Source organism: Hyperolius riggenbachi, chromosome 6 (assembly GCF_040937935.1).
Source record: "Hyperolius riggenbachi isolate aHypRig1 chromosome 6, aHypRig1.pri, whole genome shotgun sequence".
Classification (NCBI taxonomy): Eukaryota; Metazoa; Chordata; class Amphibia; order Anura; family Hyperoliidae; genus Hyperolius; species Hyperolius riggenbachi.
This window is the reverse complement of record NC_090651.1, coordinates 126,821,879-126,845,220: the sequence shown is the minus strand read 5'-3', so window position 1 is coordinate 126,845,220 and position 23,342 is coordinate 126,821,879. Positions and strand designations below refer to the sequence as shown.

The window sequence follows — 23,342 nt, the reverse complement described above, 5'->3', positions numbered from 1 at the left end:
TCGGAGGGATCACCAGCTACCATTATTACAGGCTGTTTATGCTGATTGTGATTGGTCAGCCAACGTTTCTGGTGAGCAGTATATGTACTATTGGGATGGAGACCGCTACTAATGGACTCTTAAGTGGACTGTATTGAGGGATTAGGGATGTCTCTGTATTAGAAGTTTATTGCATTATACATCTGGTTATTATATATATATATATACATACATATATATATATATATATATATATATATACACACATATATATATATATATATATATATATATATATATATACACAGATATATATATATATATATATATACACAGATATATATATATATATATATATATATATATATATATATATATATATACACAGATAGATATATATATATATATATATATATACACATACATGTGATCTTCTCAAAAAATTAGCATATTGTGATAAAGTTCATTATTTTCTGTAATGTACTGATAAACATTAGACTTTTATATATTTTAGATTCAAATCACGGGGCCAGCAGGCAGCAGCGCGGAGCGGAGACTCTCACACTGCCTTCAAGAGGCTACAGCAGTTGTTGCTGGTCTTTGCCCCCATCACCCCCAGCAGCACCAGGGGGTGGAGCCAGAGAGGGAGACAGTCGCGAGCCGCGCCGCAACCAAGCCGGAGCCCGCAGCCGCCGCACGTTAGCATAAATTAACACTATGCGGCCGGGCAACAGGAGAGCGGCGCGGCGCCCCCCCTAGAAGCTGGCGGCCGGCGCCCTGAGCGATCGCACAGGTCGCACAGGCCAAAGGCCGGCCCTGGGTCCACACTCCTCTTCTGGCACAAGTGTGGCCATGCTGCACCCGCGCAAGCAAAGCCACGTATATGCTGTAGCAGGGAGCTGGTCCCACAAGTGCAGTACCATGGGCATAGCAATAACCTCTGTAATTGCAGGGGGCCCAGAGGCTTTTGGGGCCCTTCCTCCTCCCTCTCCCCAACTGCAAGTACAGCAAATTAGCAAAAAACCCTCCCTGTTCACTCACAAAAACCATGTGCAGGATCATGTGTAATTTTTTCTGCTTCCAGAAGCTTCTTTACAGCAAAACACTCTCTGCTGCCATTCACCGGCTCCTGATCACGTGACCCGCGGGGGGTTCGGGGACCAAGAGGGCCCCATGCTATTATTTTTGCAGGGGGCCCTATTAAGTCTAGTTACGCCCCTGCACAGTACTGAAAATGAACGGTGGCCCTGAGGTTCCTACCGAACAAGCCCTTGTCAGTAATCTTTAGGGGTCCCTGCTTAGCGATGGGGGGACTGAAGGATTCAGAGGCTTCCCTTCTCAGGTTCTGAGATTCGCCTCAGGTACAACTTAAGTCCCACTGTTCGCAACTGGTTTATCCTATCTTTACTGTACAATAGTGAAAGAAGAATATGTTTTTTTTATACAAAGCTTACCAGTCAAATCATGTAGGAGTGGTGAAGTTCCAAAAAATAAAATTCTCTCTTTTGTAGTATTTTAGATTTGAGTACATGCAAAAAGAGCATCTGGAAAAAAGGGCGCAGGATATAGATTAAATTTTAAGTTTTTATCTAAAACTATATTTTTCAGTTCTATATTATAATGAAAATCAAGTGCTAAATATGTTGAAATAACGGTAATGAAATGGCAAAATGCATTTTTTTAACAAAAAAAATGATATTTACACTTGTATTAAGCATAGTAATACAATTGTTGATATTCCAGGTATTTTACTGCAACTATACCTAACTGTACTCTCACACAGAACTCTCCCTATACCTACCTAACCCCTAGACCCCCACCTTGGGGGTAATAAGCATAGTTTAATAAATTGTATATATTATAAATATTGTACTGGAACTATTCCTAACCCTACTCTCACACAGAACCCTCCCTGTACCTATCCCTAACCTCTAGACCCCCTCTGGTGATGCCTAACCCTAAAACCTCCTTGGTGGTGCCTAACCCTAACCACTCCCCCTCAGTTGTGCCTAACCCTAACCACCCCTACCGGTGGTGCCTAGTAACCACCCCTGGTGGTGCCTAACCCTAACCACCCTCCGGTGGTGTCTAACCCTAACCAACCCCCTGGTGATGCCTAACCCTAACCACCCCCCGGTGGTGCCTAACCTTAACCACCTACCTAGTGGTGCCTAAACCTAACCATCCCCCTGGTGGTGCATAACCCTAACTAGCGTCCTGGTGGTGCCTAACCCTAAACAACCACACTGCACAAACACACATAGAAACAATAATATATTTGATACCGTAAGATACTTCACTACAAATAACATGAATACAATAATTTATATATTTTTAATAGCATAAATAGACTTACAATCACATACACATTAAAAATAATATGAATAGAAAAAGTTATATATTTGTAATAGAATAAATAGCCTAACAATCACTTAAGCATTACAAATATTACAAATGGAAAAAGTTATATATGTATAATAGAATAAATAGCCTTACAATCATGTACGCATTAAAAATCTTAAAATAATGGTAATATTAAAAGTGAAATATTAGTAAGATAATAAATCTGAAAACTATAATTTACGCATTATAATTCTGAAAACAAGGTTATTACCAAAAGCGATATATTTGTAATACAGTAAGCTTGAAAACGATATTTAAGCATTATACCTATGAAAACAAATTTTAAAACAATAAAATAAGTGAAAACTAAAATTTACTTATTACACTCTTCAAAGCAAAATTTAAAAACGATAAAATAAGTTAAGCTAAATTTCAAAATGATTTTGTAAACGATATTTGTCATAAACCTTATTCTGTAAACGAAAAGTTTTTATCATAATCCCTACAACCGCTATTTGTCGGTTGCCCTAATTTCTTCTCTGGCGCCCAATAGCTGGGATTTTGCATTGCAGCCTATGGTGCGCCCCTTTTGTCCATTAGCCATATGCACCCTTTTTTCCTGCTTCCTTTAGATTTTCCTGATTGAAAGAAATATTAAGATTACTGTACTAATCCTCATAAATAATAAGAAAATTAAAACATGCCTTACAGACTGTATGACTGTTGGAGATGCTTTCAAGTAAATGTTATTTTTAAAGAAAACCCAAGGTGAGTGTGATATGGATGCTGCCATATTTATCTCCCTTTAAATAATGCAAGTTGTTTGGTTTTCTCTTGGATCCTGTGTCTCTAATATGTTTAGCCATAGACCCTGCACAAGTATGCAGATCAGGTGCTCTGACTCAAGTCTGACTGGATAAGCTCCATGCTTATTATGACTCAAACATTGCTAAATGTCAAATCATCAACAGGGCTTCCAGGCAACTGATATTATTTAAAAGGAAATAAATATAGCAGCCTCCGAATCACTCTCACCTTGGGTTTAGATTAACACAAAAAAACCTCCTATTTTTTTATGTCTTTTTCAGGAGGACGTCAGTTTTCTGCCTCTGACAGTGTTGAATCCACCTCCTTAATAGTTGCCTTCACAGGTCTGTCAATAGGAAATGGGGATATATTACAGCAAGTTATACAGGTGAATTACTGTAACATAAAATTGTGTTATTTGCACTTTTTGTACTAATAAGTGTATAAGACCTTGATAAAAACACTTTTTTTTATAAAAAGAAAAATTAAAAATATCTGACAGATGGAGCTGAGTGGCGTCAGGAGGACACACATCGCTGGACTCGGGCAGAGCAGGAGAGAGACGCACTGCTTCTGCTCATGCATACTCTGTATTATACGCTGGGGGAACACAGAATAGGGGCCCTAACACCACCAAGGAAACTATATTGTGGAGGGAGGAAGGGGGGGAACCACTAGACACCAGGGAAGCTTTATTGGGGAAGGCAAGGGAGGGCACTAGACACAAGGGAAGCTTTATTGCGGGAGGAGGGGAAACCACTAGACACCAGGGAAGCTTTATTGGTAAAGAAGGGGGGGAAATCACTAGACACCAGGAAAAATACATTGGTGGAGGGAGGGGAAACCACTAGACACCAGAGACACTGTATTGGGGAAGTGGGTTTACTAGACACCAGAGAACGTTATTGGGGGAGGGGGGGGGCATGTCACATGTAAAATTGGTATGGCCAAAGGGGTGGAGGGGTTGGCCTTATTGTCCATTTTTCCTGGCTTAAAAAGTTGAGAGGTATTTTTACAGTGATACAGATTGGTGGTCTGCACATTCAATACTATCATAACTCAAAAGATATGAGGGTTTTCTTTGCCATTTGATCCCTTCATGGTCAGCTTCAGGTCACTGGAGATGAGTCCAAACTTTCCCTTACATGACTATTATCAGACAAAGGGATGTGCTTTGGCTTCTTTATAGCCAAGATTATTAACTTTGCTTTGAAGCTTGAGTTCCTATTAGAGATGGTTAATGAGATGCTAATTAATGCAAATTTATGTTAATTTTATGTTAACATATGCAGCTTGGAAATGGACAAATCAAAATCATTTGCTATTGAATTTGCTTGGTCCAACTGTCCAATGCCTCTTAGCCTCCCTGCGCTGCTTTATCAAAGATGGTGTGGACCCGACTGTCTGGCTTTCAGTTAGGCTTGGTTTACACATAAATCTGTATATTTCTGGTTCATTTCAGTCCTGTCAGTTTTGCATCTGTTTTCTATCAGTTTTACCTGACAGGATTGGAACTGTACACCTTTCATGTGTGAACACACCCATAGAAAACGGATACAAAACTGACAGGACAGGACTGGACTGAACCAGATATATACACCTTTTATGTTTGAACCAAGCCGTAGTAAACTCATACAAAACTAATAGGACAGGACTGGACCAGAAAGAGATTTATGTGAGAACTAAGCCATAGAAAACTCTGATGCCAACTGTCAAAAACTGACAGGACAGGACTGGACACCTGTGTGAACCCAGCAGTGGCGTACCTAGGGCATTTGACACCTGGTGTTGGGGATTAAAAGGCTCCCTCCCCCCCCCCCCAAAAAAAGGAAAGGAGCGAGTGTGGCATGCTAAGCGCCCCATGGTGGGTAATGCCAGGTATAGGTGCCCCCAGTATAGGTAATATAGTTGCCCCCCCATTAAGTTGGCCTAGTATAGGTAGTAAAGTTGCCCCCGTATAGGTAGCTAGTATAGTTGCCCCAGTATAGGTAGTATAGTTGCCCCAGTATAGCTATTAGCTAGTATAGTTGCTCCCAGTGTAGCTAGTATAGTTGCCCCCAGTGTAGCTGGTATAGTTTCCCCCTGTGACGATAGTATAGTTGCCCCAGTATAGCCAGGGAAAAAAAACAAGATTTTCAAGGGGGGATTCCTGAAAGATATCCCTCAGCCCCGCACAATACAGACTAATAATATGGTAGGACATCATGCTGGGTACACATAACACAATTAGAGTTGGGCCGAACCTCCGATTTTAGGTTCGCGAACCGGGTTCGCGAACTTTCGCGGAACGTTCGGTTCGCGTTAAAGTTCGCGAACCGCAATAGACTTCAATGGGGATGCGAACTTTGAAAAAAAAAATAATTATGCTGGCCACAAAAGTGATGGAAAAGATGTTTCAAGGGGTCTAACACCTGGAGGGGGGCATGGCGGAGTGGGATACACGCCAAAAGTCCCCGGGAAAAATCTGGATTTGACGCAAAGCAGCGTTTTAAGGGCAGAAATCACATTGAATGCTAAATGACAGGCCTAAAGTGCTTTAAAATATCTTGCATGTGTATACATCAATCAGGTAGTGTAATTAAGGTACTGCTTCACACTGACACACCAAACTCACCGTGTAACGCACCGCAAACAGCTGTTTGTACTAGTGACGGCCGTGCTGGACTGGTGCGCACCATGGCGAGAGTGCAGGTTTTGGTGGCTTTACAGCCCATATGGTCGGCCTGGCTGATGTAGCTGAATGACAGAACAGTGACTGTCCAGCTGATCAAATTTGGTCTGACCACAATGAAGCAACGACCTTATTATCTTTTGTGTGCCCCCCGAGACACTCATCTAGGCGCCGGTCATTGCTTCATTGTGATACGCAAGCCCCTTCACCACGGCAAGGTAATGATCACGAAGGGGAATGGGCGCATGTACATGCCTTTTCTTTTGTTGTTGCAGCTGCCCTCAGTGCAGCCAGAAAAATTAGGCAGTCATGTACACGCACCATAAAAATTATTACAGCGGCCGCTGCTAGCAGCGGCCTAAAAAATTCAGCAATCCGCCTGGAGTCCCGGACCCTGTTGGTGGTGGCGGAGAAGGTAGTGAAGCGGCCTGCAGGCAGACATGCTGTGTGGAGGGACTGGGAGCGACTTAGTCTTTTTGGGGCAGGCCAGGCAGCCAGTCACACGGCGTGCAGGCAGAGATGCTGTGTGTGCGGGGACTGACTTAGTCTTGGGGCGGGCAGCAGCCCTCCGGGATCCATGCCTCATTCATTTTGATAAAGGTGAGGTACTTAACACTTTTGTGACTTAGGCGACTTCTCTTCTCTGTGACAATGCCTCCAGCTGCGCTGAAGGTCCTTTCTGAGAGGACGCTTGCGGCAGGGCAGGAGAGAAGTTGGATGGCAAATTGGGACAGCTCTGGCCACAGGTCAAGCCTGCGCACCCAGTAGTTCAAGGGTTCCTCATCGCTGTTCACAGCAGTGTCTACATCCACACTTAAGGCCAGGTAGTCGGCTACCTGCCGGTCGAGGCGTTGGTGGAGGGTGGATCCGGAAGGGCTACGGCGAGGCGTTGGACTAAAGAACGTCCGCATGTCCGACATCACCATGAGATCGCTGGAGCGTCCTGTCTTTGACTGCGTGGACACGGGAGGAGGATTAGTGGCAGTGGTACCTTGCTGGCGTTGTGCTGTCACATCACCCTTAAAGGCATTGTAAAGCATAGTTGACAGCTGGTTCTGCATGTGCTGCATCCTTTCCACCTTCCGGTGAGTTGGTAACAGGTCCGCCACTTTGTGCCTGTACCGAGGGTCTAGTAGTGTGGCCACCCAGTACAGCTCATTCCCCTTGAGGTTTTTTATACGGGGGTCCCTCAACAGGCAGGACAGCATAAAAGACGACATCTGCACAAAGTCGGATCCAGTACCCTCCATCTCCTCTTGCTCTTCCTCAGTGACGTCAGGTAAGTCAACCTCCTCCCCCCAGCCGCGAACAATACCACGGGAAGGTTGAGCAGCACAAGCCCCCTGCGACGCCTGCTGCGGTTGTTCTCCTGCCGCTGTCCCCTCCTCCTCCTCCTCCTCCTCCCCCAAAGAAACACCTTGCTCATCATCCTCTGAGTCTGACTCGTCTTCTGCACACGACCTCTCTTCTTCCTCCTCCTCCCCCCTCTGTGCTGCCGCAGGTGTTGAGGAAACAGCTGGGTCTGATGAAAATTGGTTCCATGCCTGTTCCTGCCGTAACGGTTCCTGGTCACGCTCATTCGCAGCTTCATCCGCCACTCTACGCACAGCACGCTTCAAGAAGTACGCGTAGGGAATTAAGTCGCTGATGGTGCCCTCACTGCGGCTCACCAGGTTGGTCACCTCCTCAAACGGCCGCATGAGCCTGCATGCATTTTTCATCAGTGTCCAGTTGTCGGGCCAGAACATCCCCATCTTCCCAGACTGTTTCGTTCTACTCCAGTTGTAGAGGTACTGGGTGACGGCTTTCTTCTGTTCTAGCAGGCGGGAGAACATGAGCAGGGTCGAGTTCCAGCGAGTGGGGCTATCACAAATGAGGCGTCTCACCGGCATGTTGTTTTTACGCAGAATTTCTGCAAATCGTGCCATGGCTGTGTAAGAGCGCCTCAAATGCCCACAGAACTTCCTGGCCTGCTTCAGGACATCCGCTAAGCCAGGGTACTTTGCCACAAATCTTTGAACCACTAGATTCATGACATGTGCCATGCAGGGTATGTGTGTCAGCTTCCCCATATGCAAAGCGGCAAGCAGATTGCTGCCGTTGTCGCACACCACGTTGCCTATCTCCAGGTGGTGCGGGGTCAGCCACTCATCCACCTGTTTCTTAAGAGCAGCCAGGAGAGCTGCTCCAGTGTGACTCTCCGCTTTGAGACAAGCCATGTCTAAGATGGCGTGACACCGTCGTACCTGGCATGCAGCATAGGCCCTGCGGAGCTGGGGCTGTGTAGCTGGAGAGGAGAACTGCCACTCAGCCAAGGAGGAGGAGGAGGACAGCGAAGAGCATGTAGCAGGAGGAGAGGAGGTGGCAGGAGGCCTGCCTGCAAGCCGTGGAGGTGTCACAATTTGGTCCGCCGCTTTCTGCTTGCCATCGTTCACCACCAGGTTCACCCAATGGGCTGTGTAGGTAATGTAGCGGCCCTGCCCGTGCTTGGCAGACCAGCCATCCGTGGTCAGGTGTACCCTTGACCCAACGCTCTTCGCAAGAGATGACACCACTTGCCTCTCAACTTCACGGTGCAGTTGGGGTATGGCCTTTCTCGAAAAATAAGTGCGGCCTGGCATCTTCCACTGCGGTGTTCCGATGGCCACACATTTACGGAAGGCCTCAGAGTCCACCAGCCGGTATGGTAACAGCTGGCGAGCTAACAGTTCCGCCACGCCAGCTGTCAGACGCCGGGCAAGGGGGTGACTGGCCAAAAGTGGCTTCTTCCGCTCAAACATTTCCTTCACGGACACCTGACTGCTGCTGTGGGCAGAGGAGCAGGAACCGCTCAAGGGCAGAGGCGGAGTGGAGGAGGGTGCCTGTGAAGGTGCAAGGGAGAAAGCGGCAGAAGCAGATGATGCACCTGAAGGAGGAAGTGGAGAAGGAGGGTGACTTTTCTTTTGTGTGCTGCTGCTGCTTTTGCTCAGGTGGCCATCCCATTGCTGTTTGTGCCTTTTCTCCAGGTGCCTTCGTAAGGCACTTGTCCCTACGTGAGTGTTGGCCTTTCCACGGCTCAATTTTTGTTGGCAGAGCGAACAGATGGCTTTGGTCCGATCTGAGGCACACACATTAAAAAATTTCCACACCGCTGAGCCACCCTGGGATGTGGGCACTATGGGGACCTCAGCAGCTGATGCTGAAGGGCAAGTTGGCTGGCTGTACATAGGTGGCGATACATGGTGCCGGACTCTGCCACCAGCTGTTTCTGACGAAGAGCTGCCCCAGCTTCTTTCAGCAACTTCTCTCCTCCTACTACTCTCTGACTCCCCCTCTGAACTGTCCCCCTCTTCATCTCCTCTATTGGGAACATACAGAGGATCCCTATTACCGTCATCATCGTAGTCATCCTGCCCAGCTTCGCTTGCCTCAGACAAATCCAAACTTGCACCATCAGTAGGTCCTTCATCCTCCTGACACGTTACATCCATAGTGTTGCCGCGTAACTCAGACATATTAGCTGGTGAAAATTCATCTGGCTGTAACAACAATGGCTGTGCATCAGTGATTTCAACACTAAATAATTCTTGCGAAGTGTCAAATGCAGCGGAAGTGGTGCTAGTAGTAGCGCTGGTGGCTGAGCAAGATGAGGTGTTCTGTGTCGCTAAATACTCAACCACGTCCTGACAATCTTGGGAGGTGATGGGACGTGCCTTCTTCCGAGCACTGTACTGTGGGCCAGGTCCACATGAAATTACATTTACACGACCTCGCGCAGACCTGCCGGGTGGCCTTCCTCTGCCTCTGCCACTACCTCTTCCTCTTCCTCTACCTGTTTTGTCGATATCGGGTATGCACGGAGTGGTATATCACACTGCGTGCACTCACGTAGGTAGGTGGGTTCACTTAACTGCACAGGTATGCGCACTGATGCGGTGGGTTCACTGAACAGTACAGGTATACAGTGGCAGGTTCACTGAACACAACAGGTATGCAGTGGCGGGTTCACTGAACAGGTATACAGTGGCGGGTCCACTGAACAGAACAGGTATACAGTGGCGGGTTCAAAGAACAGGTATGCAGTGGCAGGATCACTGAACACAATAGGTATGCAGTGGCGTGTTCACTAAACAGGTATACAGTGGCGGGTCCACTGAACAGAACAGGTATACAGTGGCGGGTTCACAGAACAGGTATGCAGTGGCAGGATCACTGAACACAATAGGTATGCAGTGGCATGTTCACTAAACAGGTATACAGTGGCGGGTCCACTGAACAGAACAGGTATACAGTGGCGGGTCCACTGAACAGAACAGGTATACAGTGGCGGGTCCACTGAACAGAACAGGTATACAGTGGCGGGTCCACTGAACAGAACAGGTATACAGTGGCGGGTTCACAGAACTGGTATGCAGTGGCAGGATCACTGAACACAATAGGTATGCAGTGGCGTGTTCACTAAACAGGTATACAGTGGCGGGTCCACTGAACAGAACAGGTATACAGTGGCGGGTCCACTGAACAGAACAGGTATACAGTGGCGGGTCCACTGAACAGAACAGGTATACAGTGGCGGGTTCACAGAACAGGTATACAGTGGCGGGTCCACTGAACAGAACAGGTATACAGTGGCGGGTTCACAGAACAGGTATGCAGTGGCAGGATCACTGAACACAATAGGTATGCAGTGGCGTGTTCACTAAACAGGTATACAGTGGCGGGTCCACTGAACAGAACAGGTATACAGTGGCGGGTTCACTGAACAGGTATACAGTGGCGGGTCCACTGAACAGAACAGGTATACAGTGGCGGGTTCACAGAACAGGTATGCAGTGGCAGGTTCACTGAACACAACAGGTATGCAGTGGCGGGTTCACTGAACAGGTATACAGTGGCGGGTCCACTGAACAGAACAGGTATACAGTGGCGGGTCCACTGAACAGAACAGGTATACAGTGGCGGGTCCACTGAACAGAACAGGTATACAGTGGCGGGTTCACAGAACAGGTATACAGTGGCGGGTCCACTGAACAGAACAGGTATACAGTGGCGGGTTCACAGAACAGGTATGCAGTGGCAGGATCACTGAACAGGTATGCAGTGGCAGGATCACTGAACAGGTATAGAGTGGCCAGATCACAGTACAGGTATGCAGTGGGCTGAGGGCTCACTGAACAGAACAGGTATGCAGTGGCAGGATCACTGAACAGGTATGCAGTGGCAGGATCACAGTACAGGTATGCAGTGGGCTGAGGGCTCACTGAACAGAACAGGTATGCAGCCAGGAAGAAGTTAAGCCTAACTAATCTTTCCCTATATGAGAGACTGCAGCAGCTCGCCCTACTCTCACTAATGCAGGCACACGAGTGGCCGTAATGGCCGCCGCTGCCTGCCTTATATAAGGGGGGGTGGGGCTCCAGGGGCTAGTGTAGCCTAATTGGCTACACTGGGCCTGCTGACTGTGATGTAGAGGGTCAAAGTTGACCCTCAGTGCATTATGGGGCGAACCGAACTTCTTCCGCAAAAGGTTCGCGTGCGGTGCCCGCACGCGAACCACCTACGTTCGCGCGAACCACGTTCGCCGGCGAACCGTTCGGCCCAACTCTAAACACAATTTCCTGTCCGACCAACCGACCGAGAAAGGGCTTGATCAGGAGCAGTTTGGATACAGATAATAATGAGGACAGCCGGCATTGCTAATGAAGGGAAAAGTGAAGCATTCACACAGCTGCAGGATGCCTGCAGATATTCTGGTGTCTCAACTAGTGCCTGTCCCCAGAGACTGCACTGGCCATTGTCTGAGGGGGGATTCTGGGCAGCTGTAATCCCCCCCCCCTGCATATTCCTATGATAGCTAATATAGTTCCCCCCAGTATAGCTAGTATAGTTGCCCCCAGTGTAGCTAGTATAGTTTCCTCCAGTTTAGGTAGCTAGTATAGTTGCCCCCAGTGAAGGTAGTATAGTTGCCCCAGTATAGTAGCCCCAGTATAGCTAGTATAGTTGCCCTCTGTGTAGGTATTGTAGTTGCCCCCAGTGTAGGTAGTATAGTTGCCCCCAGTGTAGGTACTGTAGTTGCCCCAGTGTAGCTAATATAGTTACCCCAGTATAGCTAGTATAGTTTCCCCCAGTATAGATAGTATAGTTGCCCCCAGTATAGGTAGCATAGTTGGCCCGTTTCTGGGGGAAGCTTGGAAGGAGGGGCGCAGGGACTTGGGTTCCCTCCTTCTAGCGCTTCCCCCTCCAGAATAGCGGCGGCAGACAGGAGAGTGGGCAAGGAATTACTCACCTGCTTTCTGTGTTCCAGGCGCTGGCACGCAGGGTCATCGTCATGAGACACTGGTCTCCACCTTCTCCACCGCTCACTGTGCTTCCTGATTAGCGGAAGCACAGTGAGCGGTGGAAAAGGCAGAGACCAGTACACATGGTGATGATGCTGCGCGCCTGGAACACAGGAAGCAGGTGAGTAATTCCTCGTCTGCTCTCTTGTCTGCTGCCACTATTCTGGAGGGGGAAGCACCAGCAGGAGAAGACCCAAGTGAGGGAGGGCTGACCCCCCACCCTGCCGCTGTCACCACTGCCCCTCTATCACTGGTTCCCCCTACTGCTCATGGGCTCTGGAAGAGGCCTTGGCGACACCTCCTCCTGTCAGTCAGCACCACGCCTCCTGGCACCCAATGGCAGGAATGCCCCTGGAACCCAGCCTGAATTCAAAGTCTGGCAGGATGAAGTGGACAACCCAGCCTATGATCACCTGACCAGGGTCTCTACATAAGCATAATGTTATTTGCTAACATTCAAAAAATAAAATTAGCTATTTATTAGACATTCTGGGGATGGATAGAGTGGACAGCAAATATCCTGAAAGTCCACTTTAAAATGATAGGTTGGTTATTTCAGGGCAACATCATGAAAGGTGTATGCTGCCAGGTAACAGGAAAAATGGGCGCTTGCAGCTAGTTGACAAAAAGGGCGCCGCCATTCACTCCCATAATAAATATTGTTTAACCACTTGAGGACCGTGGGCTTTACCCCCCTTAAGGACCGGCCACTTTTTTTCCATTCAGACCACTGCAGCTTTCACGGTTTATTGCTCGCTCATACAACCTACCACCTAAATGAATTTTGGCTCCTTTTCTTGTCACTAATAAAGCTTTCTTTTGGTGCTATTTGATTGCTCCTGCGATTTTTACTTTTTATTATATTCATCAAAAAAGACATGAATTTTGGCAAAAAAATGATTTTTTTAACTTTCTGTGCTGACATTTTTCAAATAAAGTAAAATTTCTGTCTGCATGCAGCACGAAAAATGTGGACAAACATGTTTTTGAAAAAAAAACCCCATTCAGTGTATATTTATTGGTTTGGGTAAAAGTTATAGCGTTTACAAACTATGGTGCAAAAAGTGAATTTTCCCATTTTCAAGCATCTATGACTTTTCTGACCACCTGACATGTTTCATGAGGGGCTAGAATTCCAGGATAGTATAAATACCCCCCAAATGACCCCATTTTGGAAAGAAGACATCCCAAAGTATTCACTGAGAGACATAGTGAGTTCATAGAAGATATTAATTTTTGTCACAAGTAAGTGGAAAATGACACTTTGTGACAAAAAAAAAAAAAGTGTTTCCATTTCTTCTAACTTGCGACAAAAAAAATGAAATCTGCCACGGACTCACCATGCCCCTCTCTGAATACCTTGAAGTGTCTACTTTCCAAAATGAGGTCATTTGTGGGGTGTGTTTACTGTCCTCGCATTTTGGGGGGTGCTAATTTGTAAGCACCGCTGTAAAGCCTAAAGGTGCTCATTGGACTTTGGGCCCCTTAGCGCAGTTAGGCAGCAAAAAAGTGCCACACATGTGGTATTGGCGTACTCAGGAGAAGTAGTATAATGTGTTTTGGGGTGTATTTTTACACATACCGATGCTGGGTGGGAGAAATATCTCTGTAAATGACAATTTTTTAATTTTTTTTTACACACAATTGTCCATTTACAGAAATCTTTCTCCCACTCAGCATTAGTATGTGTAAAAATACACCACAAAACACATTATACTACTTCTCCTGAGTACGGCGATATCACATGTGTGGCACTTTTTTGCACCCTAACTGCACTAAGGGGCCCAAAGTCCAATGAATACCTTTAGGATTTCACAGGTCATTTTGAGAAATTTCGTTTCAAGACTACTCCTCACGGTTTAGGGCCCCAAAAATGCCAATAGGAACCCCACAAATGACCCCATTTTAGAAAGAAGACACCCCAAGGTATTCCATTAGTAGTACGGTGAGTTCATAGAAGATTTTATTTTTTGTCACAAGTTAGCGAAAATGACACTTTGTGAAAAAAAAACAATAAAAAACAATTTCCGCTAACTTGTGACTAAAAATAAAATCTTCTATGAACTCACCGTACTACTAACAGAATACCTTGGGGTGTCTTCTTTCTAAAATTGAGTCATTTGTGTGGTTCCTATACTGTCCTGGCATTTTAGGGGCCCTAAACCGTGAGGAGTAGTCTTGAAACAAAATTTCTCAAAATGACCTGTGAAATCCTAAAGGTACTCATTTGACTTTGGGCCCCTTAGCGCAGTTAGGATGCAAAAAAGTGCCACACATGTGGTATCGCCGTACTCGGGAGAAGTAGTACAATGTGTTTTGGGGTGTATTTTTACACATACCCATGCTGGGTGGGAGAAAAAACTCTGTAAATGGACAATTGTGTGTAAAAAAATCAAAAGATTGTCATTTACAGAGGTATTTCTCCCACCCAGCATGGGTATGTGTAAAAATATACCCCAAAACACATTATACTACTTCTCCCGAGTACGGCGATACCACATGATTGGCACTTTTTTGCAGCCTAACTGCGCTAAGGGGCCCAAAGTCCAATGAGTACCTTTAGGATTTCACAGGTCATTTTTGTTTCAAGACTACTCCTCACGGTTTAGGGCCCCTAAAATGCCAGGGCAGTATAGGAACCCCACTAATGACCCCATTTTAGAAAGAAGACACCCCAAGGTATTCCGTTAGGAGTATGGTGAGTTCATAGAAGTTTTTATTTTTTTGTCACAAGCAGGGGCGTAACTAGAAATCACTGGGCCTCCCTGTGAATATTTGGATGGGCCTCCCCCCCCCATAGGTGCTAAATAATCGTAATGGGGCAGCGTTTCACTGTAAATTAATTGTAAAGTGGGCAGCATTTCACCAGACAATCGTAATTTGGGCCAGAAAATTGTAATGTAGGCAGAGTTCACCAGACAATCGTAATGTGGGCCAGAAAATCGTAATGTGGGCAGCAGTCACCAGAAAATCGTTATGTGGGCAGCAGTCACCAGAAAATTGTAACGTGGGCAGCGGTCACCAGAAAATTGTAACGTGGGCAGCAGTCACCAGAAGATTGTAACGTGGGCAGCAGTCACCAGAAAATTGTAACGTGGACAGCATTCACCAGACAATCGTAATGTGGGCAGCGTTCACCAGAATATCGTAATATGGGGCAGAAAATCGTAATGTGGGCAGAGTTCACCAGAAAATCGTAATGTGGGCAGCGTTCACCAGAAAATCGTAATGTAGGCAGCGTTAACCAGAAAATCGTAACGTGGACAGCATTCACCAGACAATCGTAACGTGGGCAGTGTTCACCAGAAAATCGTAATGTGGGCCAGAAAATCGTAATGTGGGCAGCGTTCACCAGAAAATCGTAACGTGGGCAGCGTTAACCAGAAAATTGTAACGTGGACAGCATTCATCAGACAATCGTAACGTGGGCAGTGTTCACCAGAAAATCGTAATGTGGGCCAGAAAATCGTAATGTGGGCAGCGTTCTCCAGAAATTCGCAATGTGGGCAGCAGACACCAGAAAATCGAAATGTGAGCAGCAGTCACCAGAAAATCGCAATGTGGGCAACAGTCACCAGAAAATCGCAATGTGGGCAGCAGTCACCAGAAAATCGCAATGTGGGCAGCAGGCACCAGAAAATCGTACAGTGGGCAGCAGGCACCAGAAAATCGTAATGTGGGCAGCAGTTACCAGAATATCACAATGTGGGCAGCAGACACCAGAAAAATCGCAATGTGGACAGCAGGCATCAGAAAATCGCAATGTGGGCAGCAGTCACCAGAAAATCGCAATGTGGGCAGCAGTCACCAGAAAATCGCAATGTGGGCAGCAGTTACCAGAAAATCGCAATGTGGGCAGCAGGCACCAGAAAATTGCAATGTGGGCAGCAGACACCAGAAAATCGCAATGTGGGCAGCAGTTACCAGAATATCACAATGTGGGCAGCAGGCACCAGAAAATCGTACAGTGGGCAGCAGGCACCAGAAAATTGCAATGTGGGCAGCAGTTACCAGAATATCGCAATGTGGGCAGCAGACACCAGAAAATCGCAATGTGGGCAGCAGACACCAGAAAATCGCAATGTGGGCAGCAGTTACCAGAAAATCGCAATGTTGGCAGCAGTTACCAGAATATCGCAATGTGGGCAGCAGGCATCAGAAAATCGCAATGTAGGCAGCAGGCACCAGAATATCGCAATGTGGGCAGCAGTTACCAGAATATCGCAATGTGTGCAGCAGTTACCAGAATATCGCAATGTGGGCAGCAGGCACCAGAAAATCGTACAGTGGTCAGCAGTCACCAGAATATCGCAATGTGGGCAGCAGTCACCAGAATATCGCAATGTGGGCAGCAGTCACCAGAAAATCGCAATGTGGGCAGCAGTCACCAGAAAATCGCAATGTGAGCAGCAGGCACCAGAAAATCGCAATGTGGGCAGCAGTTACCAGAAAATCGCAATGTTGGCAGCAGTTACCAGAAAATCGCAATGTGGGCAGCAGACACCAGAAAATCGCAATGTGGGCAGCAGGCATCAGAAAATCGCAATGTGGGCAGCAGGCATCAGAAAATCGCAATGTGGACAGCAGGCACCAGAATATCGCAATGTGGGCAGCAGATACCAGAATATCGCAATGTGGGCAGCAGTTACCAGAATATCGCAATGTGGGCAGCAGTGACCAGAAAAAAAAAATGCCCCTGTAAAAAAAAAAAAAAACAATTCCCTTACCTGTCAGGAGTCTCTCCCGGCCTCTGGTGCGCAGCTCCTCCAGCGACGATGCTCCTGTGCACTGCAGCACATCTCCCGCGCTGAGTCTGACAGGCAGAGTGCAGGGCTACGGCAAGATGGCGCCCGAAGCCCTGTACTGGAGACACAAATAGTCTCCAGTGCAGGGCTTCTTCGGCGGCCATCTTGCCGTAGCCCTGCTCTGCCTGCCGGAGGAATATGCAGGCTGCCAGAGCGGGGCTGCGGGGAATGAACTGGCGCAGCGTCTATCAGACGTTGCGGCCAGTTGAGCACCTTGCTGGGGGGTACAGAATCGGGCGGGCGGCAGCGCTACCCCCGCACACAGTGAGCGGGCCCCTGAGCGGCCCCGGGCCCCCTGCGGCTGAGGGGGTCGCATCCCCGGTAGGTACGCCGGTGGTCACAAGTTAGCGGAAATTGATTTTAATTGTTTTTTTTCACAAAGTGTCATTTTCCGCTAACTTGTGACAAAAAATAAAATCTTCTATGAACTCACCATACTCCTAACGGAATACCTTTGGGTGTCTTCTTTCTAGAATGGGGTCATTTGTGGTGTTGCTATACTGCCCTGGCATTTTAGGGGCCCTAAACCGTGAGGAGTAGTCTTGAAACCAAATGTCGCAAAATGACCTGTGAAATCCTAAAGGTACTCATTGGACTTTGGGCCTCTTAGCGTACTTAGAGTGTAAAAAAGTGCCACATATGTGGTACCGTCGTACTCAGGAGAAGTAGTATAATGTGTTTTGGGGTGTATTTTTACACATACCCATGCTGGGTGGGAGAAATATCTCTGTAAATGACAATTGTTTGATTTTTTTTACACACAATTGTCCATTTACAGAGAGATTTCTCCCACCCAGCATGGGTATGTGTAAAAATACACCCCAAAACACATTATACTACTTCTCCTGAGTACGGAGATACCACGTGTGACACTTTTTTGCAGCCTAGGTGCGCTAAGGGGCCCAACGTCCTAATCACAGGTCATTTTGAGGCATTTGTTTTCTAGACTACTCCTCACGGTTTAGGGCCCCTAAAATGCCAGGGCAGTATAGGAACCCCACAAGTGACCCCATTTTAGAAAGAAGACACCCCAAGGTATTCCGTTAGGTGTATGGCGAGTTCATAGAAGATTTTATTTTTTGTCACAAGTTAGTGAAAAATGACACTTTGTGAAAAAAAAACAAAAATCAATTTCCGCTAACTTTTGACAAAAAATAAAATCTTCTATGAACTCGTCATACACCTAACAGAATACATTGGGGTGTCTTTTTTCTAAAATGGGGTCAGTTTGTGGGGTTCCTATACCGCCCTGGCATTTTACGGGCCCAAAACCGTGAGTAGTCTGGAAACCAAATGTCTAAAAATCACTGTTCAGGGGTATAAGCATCTGCAAATTTTGATGACAGGTGATCTATGAGGGGGCGAATTTTGTGGAACCGGTTATATGCAGGGTGGCCTTTTAGATGACAGGTTGTATTGGGCCTGATCTGATGGATAGGAATGCTAGGGGGGTGACAGGAGGAGATTGATGTGTGTCTCAGGGGGTGGTTAGAGGGGAAAATAGATGCAATCAATGCACTGGGGAGGTGATCGGAAGGGGGTCTGAGGGGGATCTGAGGGTTTGGCCGAGTGATCAGGAGCCCACACGGGGCAAATTAGGGCCTGATCTGATGGGTAGGTGTGCTAGGGGGTGACAGGAGGTGATTGATGGGTGTCTCAAGGTGTGATTAGAGGGGGGAACAGATGCAAGCAATGCACTGGCGAGGTGATCAGGGCTGGGGCCTGAGGGCATTCTGAGGGTGTGGGCGGGTGATTGAGTGCCCTAGGGGCAGATAGGGGTCTAATCTGATAGGTAGCAGTGACAGGGGGTGATTGATGGGTAATTAGTGGGTGTTTAGGGTAGAGAACAGATATAAACACTGCACTTGGGAGGTGATCTGACGTTGGATCTGCGGGCGAACTATTGGTGTGGGTGGGTGATCAGATTGCCCGCAAGGGGCAGGTTAGGGGCTGATTGATGAGTGGCAGTGACAGGGGGTGATTGATGGGTGGCAGTGCCAGGGGGTGATTGATGGGTGGCAGTGACAGGGGGTGATTGATGGGTGATTGACAGGTGATTGACAGGTGATCAGTGGGTTATTACAGGGAAGAACAGATGTAACTAATGCACTGGCGAATTGATAAGGGGGGGTCTGAGGGCAATCTGAGCGTGTAGGCGGGCGATTGGGTGCCCGCAAGGGGCAGATTAGGGTCTGATCTGATGGGTAACAGTGACAGGTGGTGATAGGGGGTGATTGATGGGTAATTAGTGGGTGTTTAGGGTAGATAACAGATGTAAACACTGCACTTGGGAGGTGATCTGACGTCGGATCTGCGGGCGATCTATTGGTGTGGGTGGGTGATCAGATTGCCCGCAAGGGGCAGGTTAGGGGCTGATTGATGGGTGGCAGTGACAGGGGGTGATTGATGGGTGGCAGTGACAGGGGGTGATTGATGGGTGATTGACAGGTGATTGACAGGTGATCAGTGGGTTATTACAGGGAAGCACAGATGTAAATATTGCACTGGCGAATTGATAAGGGGGGTCTGAGGGCAATCTGAGTGTGTAGGCGGGTGATTGGGTGCCCGCAAGGGGCAGATTAGGGTCTGATCTAATGGGTAACAGTGACAGGTGGTGATAGGGGGTGATTGATGGGTGATTGATGGGTAATTAGTGGGTGTTTAGGGTAGATAACAGATGTAAACACTGCACTTGGGAGGTGATCTGACGTCGGATCTGCGGGCGATCTATTGGTGTGGGTGGGTGATCAGATTGCCCGCAAGGGGCAGGTTAGGGGCTGATTGATGGGTAGCAGTGACAGGGGGTGATTGATGGGTGATTGATGGGTGATTGACAGGTGATTGACAGGTGATCAGGGGGATAGATGCATACAGTACACAGGGGGGAGGGGGTCTGGGTGGGGGTCTGGGGAGAATCTGAGGGGTGGAGGGGGTGATCAGGAGGGGGCAGGGGGCAGGGCGGGGATAAAAAAAAATAGCGTTTACAGATAGTGACAGGGAGTGATTGATGGATGATTAGGGGGGTGATTGGGTGCAAACAGGGGTCTGGGGGGTGGGCAGGGGGGGTGTCTGAGGGGTGCTGTGGGCGATCTGGGGCAGGGGTGGGGAGAAATCAGTGTGCTTGGGTGCGACATAGGGTGGCTGCAGCCTGCCCTGGTGGTCCCTTGGACATTGGGACCACCAGGGCAGGAGGCAGCCTGTATAATACACTTTGTAAACATTACAAAGTGTATTATACACTTTGTATGCGGCGATCGCGGGGTTAACATCCCGCCGGCGCTTCCGTATGGCCGGCGGGATGTTGCGGCGGGTGAGCGGAGACAGGCGCCGGCGGAGGATCGCGTCACGGATGACGCGATCACTCCGCCCATGCCCTTACAAGGACCGCCGCCTCTGTGGGTGAGCTGGTCCTTGCAGGCTCCACTTCCCGGCCGCCCCTGTGCGTTAGGCGGTCGGGAAGTGGTTAATGGGTGCCAAACAGGAAAAAAAGGGTCCCGGAGATTATTAGCGTTTTACAAACGGCGCCCGGAGATTTTTAATGTTTTATAAATGTGCTTGTGATGATTTAAGTTTAGAAAATGCGCCCGTGACGAATAACGTTTATAAAAATACTAAACATATTTATCGTATTTAACTAAAACATTATTTAAAATTTTATCCCTTACTGTTTGTAAAACATTATTATTCACAAAATAAAGCGATCAGTACGTAACATAAATTGCAGTATATTGTTTACAGTCACTATTTGTAAAACATTATTATCCACACAATAAAATTATTTAAAATTTTATCCCTTAATGTTTGTAAAACATTATTATTCACAAAATAAAGCGATTAGTGCGTAACGTAAATTGCAACATATTTTTTACAGTCACTATTTGTAAAACATTATTATCCACATAATAAAGTGATCAGTAAGGGGGGTGGTTAGGGTTAGGCACCACCATAGGGGTGGTTAGGGTTAGGCACCACCAGGGGGTTCTTAGGGTTAGGCACCACCAGGGGGTAGTTAGGGTTAGGCACCACCAGGGGGGTGGTTAGGGTTAGGCACCACCAAGGGGGTCTTAGGGTTAGGCACCACCAAGGGAGTCTAGGGGTTAGGGATAGGTACAAGGAGGGTTCTGTGTGAGAGTAGGGTTAGGTATAGTTTTAGTAAAATTTTAGTAATACTAATGTTTTACAACACTTATTACGAACGTAGTTATATTTATATCATCGTTATAAACAATATTTTCAGATTGTATTAGAAGAAGAAACGATGAATGAAGTTTATTCACAATAATATACAATTATAACGATTAAACATATATTATCGTTTTTTTAACAAACGTAATTATAAGTTTCACTTTTAAAACAGGGAAGATTAACGTTTTCACAATTGGTGATTTCATACAGATTATTTATTGATTTCTAAATTTGTAAAACATTATTTGTAAACAAAATACAACACAATATTTTTATAAACGGTATTACTGCTTATTGTATACACCCCGCACCCTTTTTTCCCGATGCCCTTTTTTGATGTACACATCATGCCACCCTCACTTGTCTTTCTCTGCCACTATAGCCTCAATATGCTGTAGCACTGTCTCTGTTATGTGACAGTTTAAGCAAACCTACTTTTCATCCATATCAGCTACAAACTATAACTATAGCCACAACGATTGTGCAGCTGTAATGAGACTCTGTAGCCAGCAGTGCTGCTGAGCACTATCTATCTGCATAATATGTATCTTATGCTGGGAATACACGGCCGCCGGACCGACCCCCGCCGCGTCCCCCACTTGTCGCGTGCGCACGGATGATTACCGCTCGTCCCCGATCGAGCGGGCGAGGGTCGAGCAGCGTGATCGGACCAGCTGAATATTATCAGCTGGCCGGATCAGCTGCTCGATACACGGTACAGAAACATACCGTGTATCCCCATCATAAGGTTTCATAATAGAAAAGAAGGTTAGAGAATCAGAAGTAATATTTGTATTTGCCATGAAATCCCCATAGCTATGCATCTGATTCCAAATAATGGCATGTTTGTCTAAGAACAACTGCCCCACACCCATCCCCAATGAGCACAAGACTCTACAGTATAAGCAGAATGCCCATTGTCTTTATCTTTGCAAGATAAAGGTGGCCATACACTAATAGATTTGCAGTAGATTCGACCATAAGATAGGTTTCTGTCAGATGCCTGTCAAGTCGAATCTGACTGGAATCTATCTGATGTGTGCCACACACTAGGAACAGATTTCCAATATAATTCAGAATGAAATCTATTGGAAATTGATCTAAATGCATTATTGGACCATTAGATCCAATGCAATTCTATGGGCCATCGATCTGCTGCCAGCAGCAGATTGACCTGGATTTTCTATCCTGTCAGATAGATCAAATTAAGTGAAATCGATAGAAATCGGCCACAAATCACAGTAGAAGTGATGCATAATTTGAAAGTGCTAAGAACAGCATAGACTGTAAATACACAGCCTTTCCAAAAAAAAAATCACCACGTGACCTAATGAGAGCCTCCTCTTATCAGATAATTACTACTTGGATGATAATGGTTTAACTGTCAATGAGGTCATCTGACTACCTTATTCTTTCAGCAGGGCTGCCATCAGAATTTTCTGGGCCCCATACTTGGCAAACCTACAGGGCCCCCCTCACGCCAAATAACAATCTGATAGGTAGATTATAGTTGCAGGCGGGAAGTAATGGGCAGATTGTGCGGGGGCGGAGCCACAGTATGTGGGGTAGAGTAAAAGCAGCTTGCCTGTCGCCCATAACACCCTCCCCCCTGCATTGATGTGAGAGGGAGGGAGATGACCAAACAACTCCTGTTATGCCAAGGTAGAATAAATGCCAGCAGAGGCTCGAGTAGCACTGCCACTGTTTGGGCCCCAGACCCTTCCTGGGCCCCATACTACTGTCCCTCCTGTCCCCCCCATCCCTGATGGCATCCCTGTCTTTCAGTAAATTTCTACTTCCCTGATGGCATGAACATATTCCTAGATGATATTGTCAGAAATCATCGGGCTCAAATTGTGAAAGAGTGGTTCATGAGACATCATTTTCACATGTGGATTGGCTACCACAAAGTCCAGACCTTAAAGAGACTCTGTAACAAAATGTTCAGCCTTATTTCTTCTATCCTATAAGTTCCAATACCTGTTCTAATGTGGTCTGTCTTACTGCAGCCTTTCCTAGTTGCGCAATGGCTGTATTATCTCTGTTATATAATCTAATCTTCTTTCCTCTGACGGCTTTGTCAGGCTCAGGCACTCAGGCAGGAAATTGCTGCTCTGCTTGTGATAGGATAGAAGCTATACACACCCTCTCCAGGCCTCCTGCAGGCTCTGTGTGAGTCACAGACTGAGCTCCTCTCAGCCTATCACACTCTGGTTAGCAGCCATGTCTTTTGTT

At 46.9% G+C, this 23,342-nt stretch overlaps 1 protein-coding gene across 1 annotated transcript in view; it reads left to right on the top strand.

Moving 5' to 3' along the window:
* LOC137521090 (calcium-activated chloride channel regulator 1-like) overlaps positions 1 to 23,342 on the top strand; it is a 136,439-nt gene that overhangs the window by 64,310 nt on the left and 48,787 nt on the right. Inside the window, exon 9 of the mRNA XM_068239875.1 lies at positions 3,411 to 3,517. Coding sequence (XP_068095976.1) covers positions 3,411 to 3,517 — 107 coding nt within the window. The remainder of the gene's footprint in view (positions 1 to 3,410; positions 3,518 to 23,342) is intronic.